The following is a 16,699-nucleotide window of genomic DNA, read 5'->3' as shown; positions in this document are numbered from 1 at the left end:
TCAGGCAATGAGACTTTTCTTGCCCAGATTCACGGAAAATGTATCATTTGCCAGCCTCACTATGTCAGGATCAATAGTATGCCATTTGGTAATGGCGCAGGCTGTCCTCGTAAATTCGAGGACAGCCTGAATGAAGTTTTATTTACCAGGTGTTTGCCCTCTAGTGCTCATCGGTCAATGGCAAATCACATGAGCTGGACAAATGAAAATAGCCGCCGTGGGATGTAAATCTCGCCCGGCCGCTTGTTGGTAGCCTTGACAAGTCGCTCTCCTAAGGAGGCAGCCTCTGAAATTCCACGCATATGGACAACCATAAACCCTGCTGTGCAACATGGCAGTCGAGCGGTAATAACAGTTTTATGACATCCCTGAGAAGATATCATACCCAAGTAGATGAGATCACGCGCCGCTGTTTCTGTGTGGGAACACCATGTACACAATGAAAGGGAATAAGTCAATACTGTGTGGGAAGACAAAATCGCTTCACAAAGTCATTCTCGGGGGAATCACCATTATTGGATCAAAGTCTCTCCTGGTCCTAGCAGCTTGCCAGTGTTTTCTGCGGAGACCATCGCGGTGCCCCGTTATCAGTCAGCGGAGTTGGGGCTCCGTAAGAACAACGTGGCACGGATTCAATCAATGGCGTCTCAAGAATGTTTAATGGGCTTCTGTAAATAATGCAGGAGGCTAAAATGCAAAAAATCCCCACGTGTAGGATCATTTCTAATTCATTTAAATCAAGACACTATTATGGCTGTAGGCATATGAAGTCATCACGGTGCAGATAATCCCTCTCTACCCTGGGTCACATACTGCGTCACTAAACCCTTATCCCCCCCCAAAAAAAAAAATAACAAAAACAAAGTTGCATCGATTTAAAAGTTTAGACTCGTGTAGCTTTATTTTCATCACAAGAAAACACTTCCTCCTCTCCAGGAGCTGGATTTGCTGACCTCGTCATCTCTCACTTCCACTTCCAAAAAGATGTTGATATATATTTCAGCAAGTGGATGAAATGCAGGAGCTGATTAAATCTGCTTCACCTTCAAGCCACTCTCTGTTTGGGACACAAATATCCCAACAGACTCAACCATGTCACGGTCTGCGTTCAAGAGTTCACTGCTATTTTTGTAACAGTTGCTTTGAAGGGAAATTATGCTTTTTTGTAAATCAGAGCATTCATCCGTAAGCACTCCTTACATCCCCCCTCACTGAACGCATTTCAAGCAAAACAGCTGTCACCTCACTGCAAGAAGGTTCATGGTTCGAATCCCAGCTCGGCCAGGGTCTCTCTTTGTGCAGTTTGCATGTTCTCCATGTGTCTGTGTGGGTTTTCTGCAGGTACTCCGGTCCAAAAGATTGAGATCAAGTGAATTGGAGACTCTTAAAATGACAGTAGGTGCGAATGTGAGTGTCAATGGTTGCTTATCGCTGTACGTTTGCCCTGGGATGTGCTAGAGACCCGTCCAGGGTGAACCCCGCCTCTCGCCCCAATGTCAACTGAGACTGGCTTAGATGGATGGATGGATATTTAAAACAGACTGACATGCACACAAACTTAAGCAAAGTTTGAGTTTAGTTCTACTTTTTCGTCGAGTCTCAAACAGCCGACGGACTGTTACCCTCAGGACTGTTTTGTAAAGTCACCCTGAATTTGATAGTTTAAAAAGGAGACAGCTGCAAATCATCTTCTAACGTCGTATCCCTTTCAACCAGCAATTGAAGCATCAGTTAAGTCATCCCCAACAAGCAAGTGGTGGAAAAAAAAGGACTAAAAATGGAAAAGGCTCATTCCATCAAAGCTTGAAAACCGAAGCTGTCTGTTCCTCCTCACATCAGGAGGAGCAGACGCTTCTCCAAACACCAAACACACAGGGTCTAATCAGTGAAGTTTTCCATTTCCACAGGCACCACGAAAATACTCCGACTCTTGAAGCAGCTTCGCAATTTTCCCCAGTTAAATTCAGAAGCGGATTCATGTATTCGGTAAAAGCTTCTTTACCTTCTACTCTATCCATAACACAATGAAGCATTAACATCACGTCATGGAGAGCATCCAGGTTAGTGACTGCACCACTAAAGCTTCGTTTAGGCTCACCGGTACTGTCCTTGCGCATGGCGGCACGTGCCAGAAATGACATCACTTCGAGGCACGGGCCGTCGTTTTTCGGATGGTCACGCACTTTAACTTGTTGCACGTCTAGCGAACATGGGTTGAGCTGGAGGCAAGTCTGCGCAGAGACATTCCCACATGGCTCCTCCAGGGAGATTGCAGGACTGGAGGTAAAGACAAAAGCTTTCTGCAGGAAACTTTCAAAGAATCGCTCACAAGGCTGTGTTCCTGGGAGGAAACAAGCCAATGCCCAAATTGTTCTGTTTGTGTTTTCTACTTCTTCTTTTTTGCCTTTTGCCGGCAGTGTGCTGGGTTGTATTTTCCTAAGCGACAACACCTATCGTTTAGGGGAAGTCTGCGCCGAGCAACCACGCCTCAAGCGCGAGTAAGAAATGCAACGGTGACGTGTGGATGTCCCAATTGATGCGTGCAATGACCAAACTGTCGAGCGTAGCCTCAGCTGAACTCTTCATTTAGCGAACAGCATTAGATTTCATTCATTACATTCATTTACTACAGTGACTGGAAACCATCCAGTGTAGATACACGAGTTTTTCTCTGATTTATGTCCTTTTTCAAAAAAATTCAAATATATGTATCATGGGAACACGGGCGGACTGACTCATCAGATAGGAAACGTGTATCGTGTGAATGGCGGCGTGCACAACTGGATGACTCCAGAGGAAGTGGGAGGGAAACTGATGGAACCACCAAGTATTAGCCCCCACGGATGAGAGGGCTTTTAGTGGACTCTCTACAGCGGAGGCGAGGGAACAACAGGGTTTTCCAAATAATGTAACTCTAAATTAAACATTCGGATGGTGACTTCAGCAGCATACATATTGCATGTCTGAGTAAAGTGAGACTTTCAGTGCGATGCATATTGTATCTTTATCTATAAATTAAAGCTTTGAGGCTAAAAATACAGGAATGCCCGACTCAGATTTGAGATATTTTATGATTTATGCATATAGCATGTGGTTTTAATATCACACCAATCTATAATTGATCGTAAACCACAAGTAACAACAGAGTGGAATCGTCACCTCTCTGACACTGTGTAAAAAGTGATGATTATGGGATTCTCAGCACTGGAGTGACTTTATTTTCTCCTCGCAACACTTTTTTTGGTCACGATTCAGTTCAGTAACTTTAAGCCCCCGAATGTGCGATAGGCTGAGTTCAGTTGCGGCTCTTATTCGCACAAGAGAGAGACATGTTTCTTTTAAAGAGTACTACCAAAATAAAAGTAACATCATTTGCACTTGGAAAAGAAAAAAAAAAGATCAAATTAAAAGCACTGCATATTTAGGGCAGGAGTAAATATCTACCAAACACTGCTTTATTAACACTATCCTGATTCATTATTAAACTGCTGTCGCCGAAGCAGATGAGCACACAGTAATTCCCGCTCAGATGAAAAAAATGTAAGATAATGTAAGATTAATTTTGTCCCGTTTCTTTTTTCTTGTGTTATGTTTTCTTTTGTCTTCAACAGACACGTCCTTTAAATCACAGTCATGAAATGCTGAGTGTCACACCGTTGCCCTTTATCGTCTGCTTCAAATAAAGTCAGGCTGTTTTGATAACACCGACGTGTTTATAGCCACATGTAACATTTTTGTTCGGCTTGTTTCATCATAAGTGGTTTTTGTTGCTTGAAGTGAGGAGGAAATTGCGCAGCCTTACTTGTCAGATACTCACGATTATTTTTATTTTTTTTACCGCAGCCTGTCAAAGGTCAAGCTGTAAATGAACAACACGTCCCTCTGAAATCGTGTCGTATTTGACTGTAAAGTGTTTGATACGACGTGAGAGGAGGACAAGAGGGAAACAAGAAGCCAAGTATGACAAGTTTCTATAATTCACTGACACTCTTGCCTTTATTGCTCTCTGATGTCATTTACGAGGCGCCCGAGAGCATCTCCGTCCTGCGCAGCCAGTTTCCCATGCAATTAGAAGGAGATTTTCTTCCAGCGTCTCTTTGCCGGCACACTTCCACTTTGAATGACTGTCATGCGCTTGCAATTTTTTCTTTTCTTTTTTTTTTTTTTTTAAATCTGGGCTCCAGCACCGGGATCAGGAAAGCGCCTGTGGTGTCTCGCTGTATGATGGTCGTTTCCTGCCACTGTCAGAGCTCCGGGGGATGTTCACTGGATGTCAATACGGCCCAGCTCTAATTGAAGCAGACAACATGCTGCCTGGAAGGTGTTGTGACATTTTACAGTCACACTTTCCACCCATTATGGTTTCAGAGGCTGTGATGTTCACAACACCAAAGGACTGAAATATCTAACGTGTATATACTGTCTGAGCAATTACACAGTAATTTTAAATAATATGGTATATGGTATACATTATGGTCATATATGCATAATTGCTTAAAACTGTAAGGAATCATTATCACTCTAAAGACGTGTAGTGATTCATACAGTGAAAAGGCAAGCGGTATAATGGATTATACATTGGGGCTTTGTACTGGAACTCTAACCCTAATGCATGAGGCCAAAAGTGGCACCTGATTTGACAAAGGGGTCTTTGTGAGTTACGGAGCGACGCAGACGTCGATTGAAAAGCAAATTCACTTGCACATTTCAAAAGGAACCTTGTCTGAAGTCAGTGGCGCAGCCTATTAAGCGTACGTGTCTACATAGGTGGGTGCAAAATGCGAGGACACTCTGGAAGTTAGACACAATCAGATGGTCTGCTCTTTTCCTTTAACTTTGCACACATGCAGTTACATTTCTCTCTTGCTGTCTGGCAAATCCGTCATTAAAGCAATCTGCCGGGGTGCAGGCATCTTGCACAGTAACTTTTTTTCCCACTGTTGAACTAATGGTGGCTTTGGACATTCCCTAAATGCACTTGCACAGATTGCTTTAGCCCGGGCACACGGATTGTTTCAATAGAGTTGTTTGTTGGTGGGAGTGGAGGGTTTACTGGGTTCTCCTGAAGGAGCACATCCTCTGGATCGCATCCGCTAAAACTAAATAATGAAAAAAGCTGCTGATTTGGTTCACATGGGCTCTCAGATTTCCTCCTGCAGGTAAACACCATGCGCCGCCTTAGATCCCTGAATCATGGCGGCAGCAAATGCTCCCTTAGCGGATACTTGGTTTAGCAGAGACAACAGAAGAGCAAACGTGCCACTACCGGCGTTGTTTGTGTTTACAGTGCAGCCAGACAAACCGGCTGCAAACTTTATTCCTGCTGTGCATGGTATGAATAGTTTACTAGGCGGCAGCCGAGGGGGAACGGTAATGGAGTTGGTTACCTCACTGAGGAGATGGAGTTGTGCAGCCTGTCACCTGCGACTCTTCATCTAACGCCGTCATCACTGCGGCTCTTTTTGTCTCGTTCTCTGCAACATTTAAAAATGATCTGCTGACAATAAGCGACGGCTTCCCTGACACACACGTTTTTAATGAATGACCCGCAGTGGCAAACACACTACAACTGCTTCACAATAAAAGGGATTCCCAGTTGGACATTTTTAAAGTGATCCTGTGTCAGAAGGAAACAACCAGTTTGCATTAGCACTAACATAATGCAGCTGTTTTAGGAGAGTTACAATGCGTAACAGTGGAGAACTTACACGCATCGTTTCCTGTGTATCCTTCGTGTGTGGTTACACTGGACCCTGCCACTAAGTTGATAGTAGTGGCATCACTGAATGTATACACTAAATGCTTGTTGCACGCCAAAACATTCATCTCAAAAAAAGAATATTACAACTTAAATGTTTCACAGCAAAGTTGCACTCTCCTCATCCAAAACAAGTTTGTCTATTTGAAATTGCCCGAAGTTTAGTTCAAAGCATTTTCAAGCTGCTCGTGGCTGAAGTCGAGCAGAATAATGCTGTGAAATTGGCATCATTTACAGCTGATGCATCGATGCGATGAATGAATCATCGCGCCCCTTGTAAACATCACTCAATCCAAAATAATTTCAAAAACCGGGACACTGGCTGAAATGCGTCGGTACATTCTGTTAAATATTTTATTTGTTTTGATTCTGCCATCTTTAATTGGTTTTGATTCTGCTTCTTTTGGCATCCAGCGGATCCTCAAACGATCGCTTTCAAGTGCGATCAAGAGCTAATTTGCCTCCAGCAGGGCAGACGGACACGTGACACTGTACGTGCTCCAATATCGTTATTTCATGTGGAAAGAAATACAAAGCAGATAAAAGTTACTTTTACGAGGTTTATCGCTCAGGTGCTGATTCCACAGACTTACCTATAGTTGCCCTCTGGTTGATGTATTTTCTTTTTACAGGGTTTTATATTTCTCTTGCATTTTCAGTCTTATTGATTACAATCGATAAGCTCCAAACATTATTCTTTTTTTCTTCGGGCCTTTTCTTGATTAAGTCTTAAAACAGGAGCCGACATGATCGAAGCCACCGGTACATTTACAGGAGCAGCTGATCTCATTCTCATTCTGATCTGTGTTGGGTGAAGGAATCGGCTGAATGATTACAGTAATGTATTTTCGAGCTACCGCTGTTCCTGTTTACTCAGCTAAACTGTGCTGAGACAAACATTGGAAAGGAATCAGATAAAGCGGTGGTTTCAGTGGGGGCACTGAGGGATTAGCCGACTTTAGCTAACTCTATCATGGAGCAAAGTCTTTGTTCGGAATGCCAAAACGTTGCTTGTTGCATGTGTGTGGGATCAAGGAGTGCACATTATCTTTGCATAAAGATCCAACGTCTGGCAGTGTAAGCCTTCACCATTAAATTCAGAAAGAAACACTTAGGTTGTGTAAGAATTTATAAATGAACCCATTAAGACCTGAGAATATAAATGCACACGAAAACCTAAGCATTGTTTAAAACCTGAGGAGCTGACAGAATTGAATTTAAAAAATAAACATTTGATAGCTTAAATATTTGGCTTTCATTGTAAATCATTGTCTTTTCCCTTAAGGTCATAAGGGAAAAAATCGCGAAGATCTTCCTCTTGTTCAAACACGTCTCTCGGTCGTCTTTGCTATTTTCGTCAATTAAACACTGCTGTCCTCTGCTATTTCAACTTTTTGGGTAGCTAAGAGCACTGAAACTACATTCCCCATAATGCATTTTGCCTTTCCAGTGAGCATTTCAGTGAATCACAATGTATTTTATCCGCCAAGCGTCTTGAAAACGATGACATCATATGAAATTATAAGGGCACAGACGCTTATACGGGAAGGCAAATGACAAAGTGCAGCAGGAAGTTAATGTTTTATTCGTCTCCTCGCTCACACATTCACAAACTTGCGCCCGGGGCCCAAACAGTGAGAAGTAGTCAAACATCGCACCTGGTCTTAAAGTCATACACAGGCATATGTTGCATCGGGTCTAGTATTCATTTATAGCTCTGCACTTTTATTTCATGCATATTGTATCTTCTGCAGACACTTCCACGTATGTAACGTATCCACCCTCTCCCACGAGTTACTCAACACCATAAAGCAATAATCACCTATGTTCCCATTTTCTCCTATGCAGCTGCCGTGCCATTTATCTCCTCTTAACTTCTTCTGATAGGTCATTAAATCGGTCTTGGATGTGCGAAGTAAAGCACTGATTCATGTCGCAGGTTCCATCTGCTGGCATGCCTAATCTGGGGCAGAGGGGGTCCAAGTACATATGGCTGCCACATAAAGTTTTATACAATAATTGGCAGTGACGCAGCCGCGAGGAGGAAAAATGAATTGATATCTAATGTAGGCAGATACTATAACAGGAAACAGTGAGAGCCCAGCAAAGAATGGGGGAGACAGAACAGAAAGACCTGCTGCAAATCTAAAAATGTCTGTTGTTGTTCTCTTGGTTTGAATGTTTGCTCCAGATTTGAGAAATAACAGCGACGTGTACTTGGAGCAGGAGTTGAAGCTGAGTCAGCATGTACTGAGAATGAGATGTGAGACGTGTCTCGCAGGATGAGAACTTGTCTGAGGAATTGCAAAATTCTTTAAAAAGGAAGGTTTCTGCAAATTTGCCACACAAGGATTTATCGAACACGCGGTGAGAAAACATTGCTCTGTCAAGAAAGTAAATAAAAAAATAAAAATCTGAGCAGTCCTTCACTCATTCCGAAACTTCACCCTCTGTCAGTTTCCAGTCTGTAAACTTGCCGTCTTCATTTCGGGAGCTGTAACGATATTTAGATTATCACCTCAGAAATGCTGGCTCCATTATAAAGTTGTACCGTTGCATAACAGTCTGGCGGCAGAAAAGGAATGGAACTTTAAGGGCTAATATAAGAGTGCTGAACGGGGCATTAAGGAGCGCTGCCGCGAAGCCGTGCTAAGGCAGACTGACACATCGCTGACTCCGTGTCAGAGAATTCAAGCTAAGTAACCGATCAATTTGAGGGGACCCACCTATTCATGGCGAAATCATTACGCCGAGCCCTTGAGGGCTGCGGAGGAAAAAAAATACTTGGAGGGGGAGAAAGCTTTGCATGAAGCTGTTATTGAGCCGTATTGTAGCTTTAATCCACATTGCACTGTGCAAAAAAATAAAATAATAGTGTGTTTGTCATAGTGTCCTGAGGAAACCTTTACCTCCAATGTGGGCCACTTCAGACAATCCCTCCTGATACGTCTCGATTCCAATTCAGTGTGTGCACATTATAAAGAACAGACATCCACCAGGAGGATGAGTGACAAAAACACTGTATAATAGAATAAATGTGCTAAATGATTCAGGGAGTCGACCACATTAAACTTGTATAATTGCCTCTAATATCCTTGTGTGTGTGTTTGGGCCCGAATCATCTGGGGTGTTTTTTTAATTATGCCAGGTTTTTAAAGTGCAGATCTGCAGGATTTCTTGTTGACAAAGCAACCTTGGAAATCTCTCTGAAAAGGGGCCATCTCTTTTTATTTTTATGAGGATAACAATAACTAGGAAAAAATCTATGTGAGTAATCCCCCCTTTCACTCTCCTTGTTGTATTGTTACTGTTCTGGGGGTTTTTTTATGTGGACAGCCGGGACATTTCCATTTTATTTCCACAAGATGTGTTAATGGGATTTAAATCCACACACTGATCAGACCTAATAAACACGGTTGGTTCCAAGCATTAGCATTTTATATTTACCTGCACCTGCGTGTTGGTGGATTTCTATTTAGAATGGATGTCGCATTACGTCAGATCTGGATTAGAGGCTTTCAGCGTGGAAGTGTTGAGACGCTGAAACCTTTAGCTTGTGCTCGATCTGATGCAGTGTCTGTTGCACATGATGTCACACATTAACCCTAATTTCCGCTCATCATTTATACACTTATGGCTGCATTTAATAAAGTGAATTCTATCCGTCAGTAATTAGGAAACCACATCCCCTCTCGTCTATTGACTCAAATTGTGTGGAGAGCATGCGTGTGTATTTGCGCACACTCAGCATGTGCATCGCAGATAAATAGACGCCAGTGCACGTTTGATGTGGTGTTGAGAATCTGCCATCGGAATCCATATGGAAATAGAAACATGTCTGTATTTGACAGGAGATCGTGAAAACCGCAGCTTCTGGTTAAATTAGCATTAAAATGTCGATCCTGCTTTACTGAACCAACACATCAGGAAAACATCTCCTCGGTTGTGTGCATGTCGTAGAACAAGCAAATAAACTGATTTACATGTATGAACTACAAAAACTAATTTGTTTTCAACTCTCTATTTCAGCACATAAAAAACCTGTATGCCCACACCACTTACACTTTATCCCCTGACTCAATGACCAGTGTTTTCTTTTGCATTTTGCACAGCTCAAGAAAACCGGCGGTTTTTTTCTCCACAGGACAGGGTTATTTGTTTTTCCTTTAATAAATATTCTCTAACCCTCAGAGAAACAGCGATTTCTGAAACATGTTTTTTTGGGGGGGAATGATTTCTTGATGTGGGTCTCAGTGGGGACAGAGGCAAACATGAACGTCCACACAAATATTTCCGCAGGATCTTTTTTTTTTAAACGTCTGACGCTGTGAAGTGCACCTTTAGCTGCTGCCAAAAACAACATGGGTAGAACGAGGTGACGTTTAGCGGGTTTCATCGTTGGTTGATAGAATTCCTTGTTGGTTTTTGTGGGGATTTTTTTGACGATTACCTTAAAGACATCACAGGACTCAAATTATTATAAAAAAAACTGGCTTTGATTGAAGCATAAACAAACGCACCAGACCAGACTCATATATTAAAGATGTGTGTGTTTCCGCTGTCAAAAATTTGACTTTCATGTGGTTTTTCAGATCTAAGGAATCAAAGCGCTTTTGTGAAATGTTAAAAATACTCCCAAATATTACTTTTTCATCTTAATCATCTGACGGATTGGGCCACAACAACTGCAATTTCAAGCGTTTTTACCATCGTTGTCGATAGCGTGTTTGTATCTTCTAGGTAATTTTTGGTCTGAGCTTTTGCTTATTCCTGTGATTTCCAGGGAATTTGCACGTTGGAAGGTGAGGAACACAGCGATCGAGAGGAGGGACCTGATCCGGAACCCCGTGCCACTCATGCCTGAGTTCCAGCGCAGCGTTCGCTTGCTGGGCCGCAGACCCACCACTCAGCAGTTCATCGACACCATCATTAAGAAATATGGAACCCACATACTCATCTCAGCCACCCTGGGAGGTAAGAGTGGCTCACTGGTTTCATTTGCTCTCTCCCACGCTTGATTAACTGTTTTCACAAACGGTTCCTAAATATGCTTTAGGGTTTGCTTTATGTGCAACATACATTTCTTATGCTGCAAATAGAACTTGATCTAAAAGTTGTACTTGGTACCAAACTGCTAATTATTGGTATGAATGTTTAATGTGAATTTGATTAATTAAACATAATTAATATAAATAATTTAAGATAGTTCATTTTTTATTGATTGTATAATTAACTATCCCAGATAATGCATGCAATAGTCTATAAAGAAAGACAGATCCCCTTTCAACAACTTAATGAATAAGTATTTCTCTGTTCGTTTCAGCGAATAAACATCACAATTCAGTGACCCCATATGATTGTACTCTGAAACGGCAGCGCCATGGTGTCCTGGATTATTCATCTGGCTGTTTGCAACAATGTCAAAACAGCTCAGTGAAACAGTTTTGGGCCAAGTTGTTCTCCTGGGTGCTGAAAAAGAAAAACTCTCTCTAAAGAAAAACTGCAGCTACATCACAAGAGGGCAGGACAAAGTGGAGAGGAGAAAATCTCACAAACGCATAACTTTTTCTGCCAAAGCAGGATTTGAGTAACCTTAGAGTGGCCTCAGTGAAAGACCGGCAGATGTGTACTGATCAGAGATGTGTTTGAGATAGAGCTGCATCTGCATCCGTAAAAAAAACGAAAAGATGCTACTTTGCAACAACTTTGGACAAACAACAAAGTAGAGTGCATTACAAATTTAGAGCCTGTAAGACTAGGGCTGGGTATCATGCTAAATGGATACTTTCAAACAGTACCAGCGCCTAAACACTGCCAGAACAAATACTTTTTTCTTTAAAAAAAAATGACGGTCGACAATAAGAAAGGCTTTTTTTTATTTCTGAGGCAAATTGGAAGTTGAAATTCAACATATTAACAGTTTAAAGTATAGGTATACAACAAAATATTCCAACTCATCATGTCTCCAGGGCCGGGGAACGCCCGCCTTGCCAGCTGATGTGCTCGGCCCAGGGTCAAGTTCGCTTTTTGACGTGTTCCTTCCTTTACGCCGAATTGGTTTTTGCTGCAGGTCTCGATGTTGGAATCCTTTCGCGTGAAACACAGCCGTACTTTCGACTGTTTAGCTTTAGACGTTTTGTTGCATTATGTGCTGCCAGAGCCATGAAGACAGTGTGTTGCCACCAGGGTTAAGTGTAATGGTAACTATATGTTTATATTGCCTGTACACAGGGCAAATATTTAAGTACATACGTAGCTCAGGCATCGAAATGAGGCACCTGAATCTGTGGTGTGATTTGGTCTGGGAGGTACTGGACATGTAGGAACTGGCAACTGATTGGCTCTGGATTTCGGTGCCCAACCATATATAAGACTTGCGTTTACTATACATGCAGTAATGTGGATTTGTCAGCTGTCTCCGGTTGGTGGCCACTCCATTTTGCATCGTATTCCATCTCCTCCGGCTTTTCTATGACAGGACTATCTGGTATCCGCTGACACCTCATCCCCACTGAACATGTGTGGGAACATTTGATAAGTGAGAATGTAAAACTTACTGCGACATCATGAAAAAAATAATGTGAATTCTCACATTCTACCAGATTGCAGAAGCAGGATATCGCCCCCAGATGGAACCTGTGCCCCCAAATGTACTCAACTCAGACTTTCAATGAATAATTTCCTCGTATCTAAAACAATACACATATTGCATCTATTGCATGTGGGATGAAGTCTTATGGGGTAAAAAAATATCTCTCAGTGAAAACAACAGAAATTGAGGGAGGTTCAGATTGTGCGTCAAAACAGATTTAGACTCAGAACATCCAGGTGGTGTCTCAGAGAACTGATCCACATAAACATCTCATCACGAGTTTGACGGTGACGTTGTGGATATTGTGGGATGTTATTTAAGCTCGTGACCGCACTTCATCTGGCATTTGAAAATCAAAATCGACTCCAGAAAGAACTTGTTCAAATCTGCGTTGACTTTATATCCACACTGTGTGCTAGTCTCTATACTACACCAGATTGAGAGACCGAATGTGAAAACAATATGACGATCAGAGGAAACTTCATCTTCATTTCACTCAGCGAGACCATTACAGTCATGATCCACCTCCTGTGGACTGTATGTCTCTTCGATATTGGACTTCCTGTTCTTGGTCTTCCAGGTCTTGTCACTTCCCTTCCTGTTATGTCACTTCCTGCGTCCCTGTCACATGACTCATTCTCACCTGTCACCTGATGAGTCCAGCCCCTGTGGTTCCCTTTCAAGAAACCCCATATATTCCATGCTTTGACTTTCATTTGTTGCCAGCTCATCCTCCCTCTCGTAATTCTAGTTTAGTGTCTTATTATACTTTAAACCTTTTACTTGCATTTGTTTATTGGATTCCGCCTGTTCCCCTGGTTTTTGGACTTTGCCTGCATCATCTCCACGTGAGCTACTTCCCTGTTGTTTCATTAAAGCACCATTTTGGTTTTCTCTGCTTTTGGGATCTTCTTCTGATATGTCCTAAAAACCGAATGTGACACAGTCATTGCATTTTTCTGTAAAAAACAAATCCAACCTGACAATTACAAAAAATAGGATTAAATACTTCCTCATACATACTTGTATATACCTTTCAGATGAATGTGAGTTATCTAGAAGAACTGTCTCTCACTTTTTTATAGTAAAGTGAATCTGTATTAGAGTAGAGGCACATTCATAAATACTGTAGCAGGTACAGAGATATACATCAACAAAATGCTCTTATTTTTTGGGAAAAATAATAAACATCCCCAAAATCCAACTATTCTAATCAAATATTCTTAAAGTCATATTACATTGGCAGTTACATAAACTCACTGCGGAACGAGGAATGCATTTATCTAATGAATGATTTCAGTATTTCGGATGTGCTTCCCAAAATAAAAAGCGAAGCCCCCCCCTGCTCAAAATAAATGGCTTCTCCCTCGTATCTCTTATCTTATCTGGAGCTGGAAGGGATGCATAAAGGCGGCCAACAGTGATAACTTTCCCAATTGCATTTTAAAGATATAATTAGGAAGATAATGCATTTCCTCAAACCCTGTGTTACATAATTGTATGCATGAAACACTGGCAAGTAGTCGCTTCAAGTTTCCTAAAATCCTAATTGTAGCTTAATAATCTCAGAGTCAAATGCCTTTGAGAAACAGTCATGATACTTTTCATATCATGATTTACCTCTTTAATATACTGATACCAGATAATTTAATATATAAATACATCTCAGAGGACATTAAAATATTTCAGTCCATTCACCATAGACTTTGCAATGATACTCTTGCGTAATCGTGCAAAGGAATATCAGGTGTCAAGGGTTAGAGTTGCGATATCACGTTCACTTCACTTTGTAAGGCGATTCATGCTGCCAAACTAATTTGGGAAATTGGAAATACAATATTTGGGGGAAACATAATATGAAGGTAAAATGAAATTAAGTGTTTCTGAGCCAGATGGATGTAACAAATGGCTGAAATTGGACAATGGGTGAAAAATTGGTTACGAAAATAAGTCACAGTATCATTTTCAACCACAGCATCCGTCTTCGTCTTATTGTGTTGCATCGCCACATATTTCACGCTCTCGTTGCATTTCTCCCCTTGCGTGCATTTCTTTAACCTCTGGCTCCTCTTCTCCACCTTTGAGTTATCACCATATTATCTTCAACCTTGAAGCCATTTTGCTTCAAGTCGTGGGTCAGCACGCTCTTATCTCAATCTTGGGGTTGCCCATTAAAGAGCCCGGTTATATGAACCAATAAATGGGCACACCGGCACTAGTGATAAAGTAAGAAGAGCAGGCCCATTCTCTCTTTAGCCACCAATTCTGTGTGGTCTCAAGAGTCATCATACACTCGAGGAGGGGGCTGAACTCTTCTTCTCCCAGGCGACGTGAAGTTGAGTGGAAAGAGTTTCCCTCCTCTACACTCAATGGAAATGGTTATAACCGTTGACATGTATCGAGCTTGTTCTTTTTCTTTTATCGGCCCGCTGGTTGTCTGAGGCTAACAAATGCACTTTACTGCTGTGATCGAGTGTTTCTACTGCTCCATCACCACCTGACTTGAATGAAATACAACTGACTGAGCTGATAAGCACTGAAATGTATTGAGTCTTTGGACAATTGTGATAATGACGAAAATACATAAAACTATCTGACGTCTGCCTTTGGATATTGGACCATGCACTTTCCAACTTCTAGCTCTTGGAATTAGTAAATGTAAATATGTTACCATAGTAAGTAATAAACTTGATTTTAAAAAAGCATTTAAAGGAAACGTATATACTTTACGCTCACTTAGCACGAGGGACTGACACCATTTGCTGAAGTACTTACCTGCTACTTTTCTACCTTAAACAACCTGAAGCAGAATTTCGGGGATATGCAAGATACGACCCGACAGATTTCCCGACAAAAAGAAACCGCCACAGTGAGTGGGAAACTGAAAAAGACATCAAAAACGGTTTGACACATGCGTAGATGTCTGATTTGCCTGCAGCCACTGTGAAGGATACTGTAGATTTAACTTTATTGACAAACCACGTCTCTACGTGCCCAAGGCTTTCAGAATGGAGGCTGCACAACCAAGGCCGTGTATAAATGCTAGAGGAAGCTATCGCTCCTTTGAGAAGAGAAAAAAATAAAAGGGTGATGGACAGTTTTGCATTTCGCTAAAGCTGTGAGCGACACGTTTCGGCACATCTGTCACTTTCGCTTCCTCGTAGGTTTTCAAAATCGTTTTTTCCACAGCGAGCGGGAGCGCTGCTGTTTCACTGCGAATGCTGAAAGGTCTAGAGCTTTGGAGTAGAGAGAAGGCATTGAAAGAAAAATCATGGCAGAGTGGGAGCACAAACCCTATTTATTAAATTCCCAACAAAAAAAAAATACATTGTTGTAAAGCTCATTGTCCTGCATGCAGGGCCGGAGAGGACAGAAATACAAAATCTCCAAATGAGAACACTGCAGCTATGAGTGACAAATGCGAGATAATGGTGAATGCTATACAGAGTGTAACAGTCACACAAGAGGTTACTGTCAGTCATAGGCTATAGTCAACTGAAGAGGGTTGCATTTTATTTTCTACTTTTTTGTTTTTTTAAGAGATAGAATGCGTCTAAAAACTTAGTGTTTTTTAAAAAAAAAATCAAAAAACACATTTCTGTTGCTGATTGCTGTTTCCACCGATGAGCCAACGATTCCGCTCGTAGGAAGGACTGCATCTTAGCTCCACAGACTCGTTTGCCCTGCTTTTCTCCTGTGAATACACAACCTCTGGCTGGATCAGAGACCTTTTCAGTGCAGTAGTCGAATGCATTCAGCGCTGTGGAGGAAGAAGAGGTTTACTGAAATGACTCGCAGTCACTGGAGCCTGAGGCTAGAGTGCACAGCTCTGGCAGGGCCCTGGGTTGCAGTTGAAGACTGCACTGTCTGTCAACACTAATACCTTTTGGAAAATCACACTTGAAACTTTTTTTGTAGTAGTTCTGCTGCCAACATAAAAAAAGTACAGATCATACTTTGACATTGACATCTCTTGCATAAACCACCAATAACCTTCAGCAGAGAATAAATATGACTTATTCAATTCCTATGCTTACTCAAATATAAATAAATATAAACTTTATGACAGGATGTCTATAAACAGGTTTTCAGAGTAGCTGGACTTTACCTCTTTTACTTCATGCATTGTAAATATTGAACAACAAGCTATTATACTTCCCCTAAGGAGGTTATGTTTTCATCTGCATTTGTTTGTTTGTTAGTTAGTGAGTAGTAGTTGGTAAAAGGATGTGGTATACGTCAGGAAATAACCCATTCAATTTAGGTGTGAATCTGGATCAATGGGGCGGTTCCAGGAATTATCTTCTACATCACTTAACATTGCAAGATAGGGTGTTTTTCAACGTTTT

The 16,699-nt window shown here is 41.6% G+C and overlaps 1 protein-coding gene across 1 annotated transcript in view; it reads left to right on the top strand.

The window, feature by feature from the left end:
* Window positions 1-16,699, top strand: part of brinp1 (bone morphogenetic protein/retinoic acid inducible neural-specific 1) — a 112,646-nt gene that overhangs the window by 41,406 nt on the left and 54,541 nt on the right. The window contains exon 3 of the mRNA XM_035141820.2: window positions 10,542-10,732. Within this exon, the coding sequence (XP_034997711.1) occupies window positions 10,542-10,732 (191 nt within the window). The remainder of the gene's footprint in view (window positions 1-10,541; window positions 10,733-16,699) is intronic.

Source organism: Hippoglossus stenolepis, chromosome 18, assembly GCF_022539355.2.
Source record: "Hippoglossus stenolepis isolate QCI-W04-F060 chromosome 18, HSTE1.2, whole genome shotgun sequence".
Lineage (NCBI taxonomy): Eukaryota > Metazoa > Chordata > Actinopteri > Pleuronectiformes > Pleuronectidae > Hippoglossus > Hippoglossus stenolepis.
This window is presented reverse-complemented; position numbering and strand designations above follow the sequence as displayed.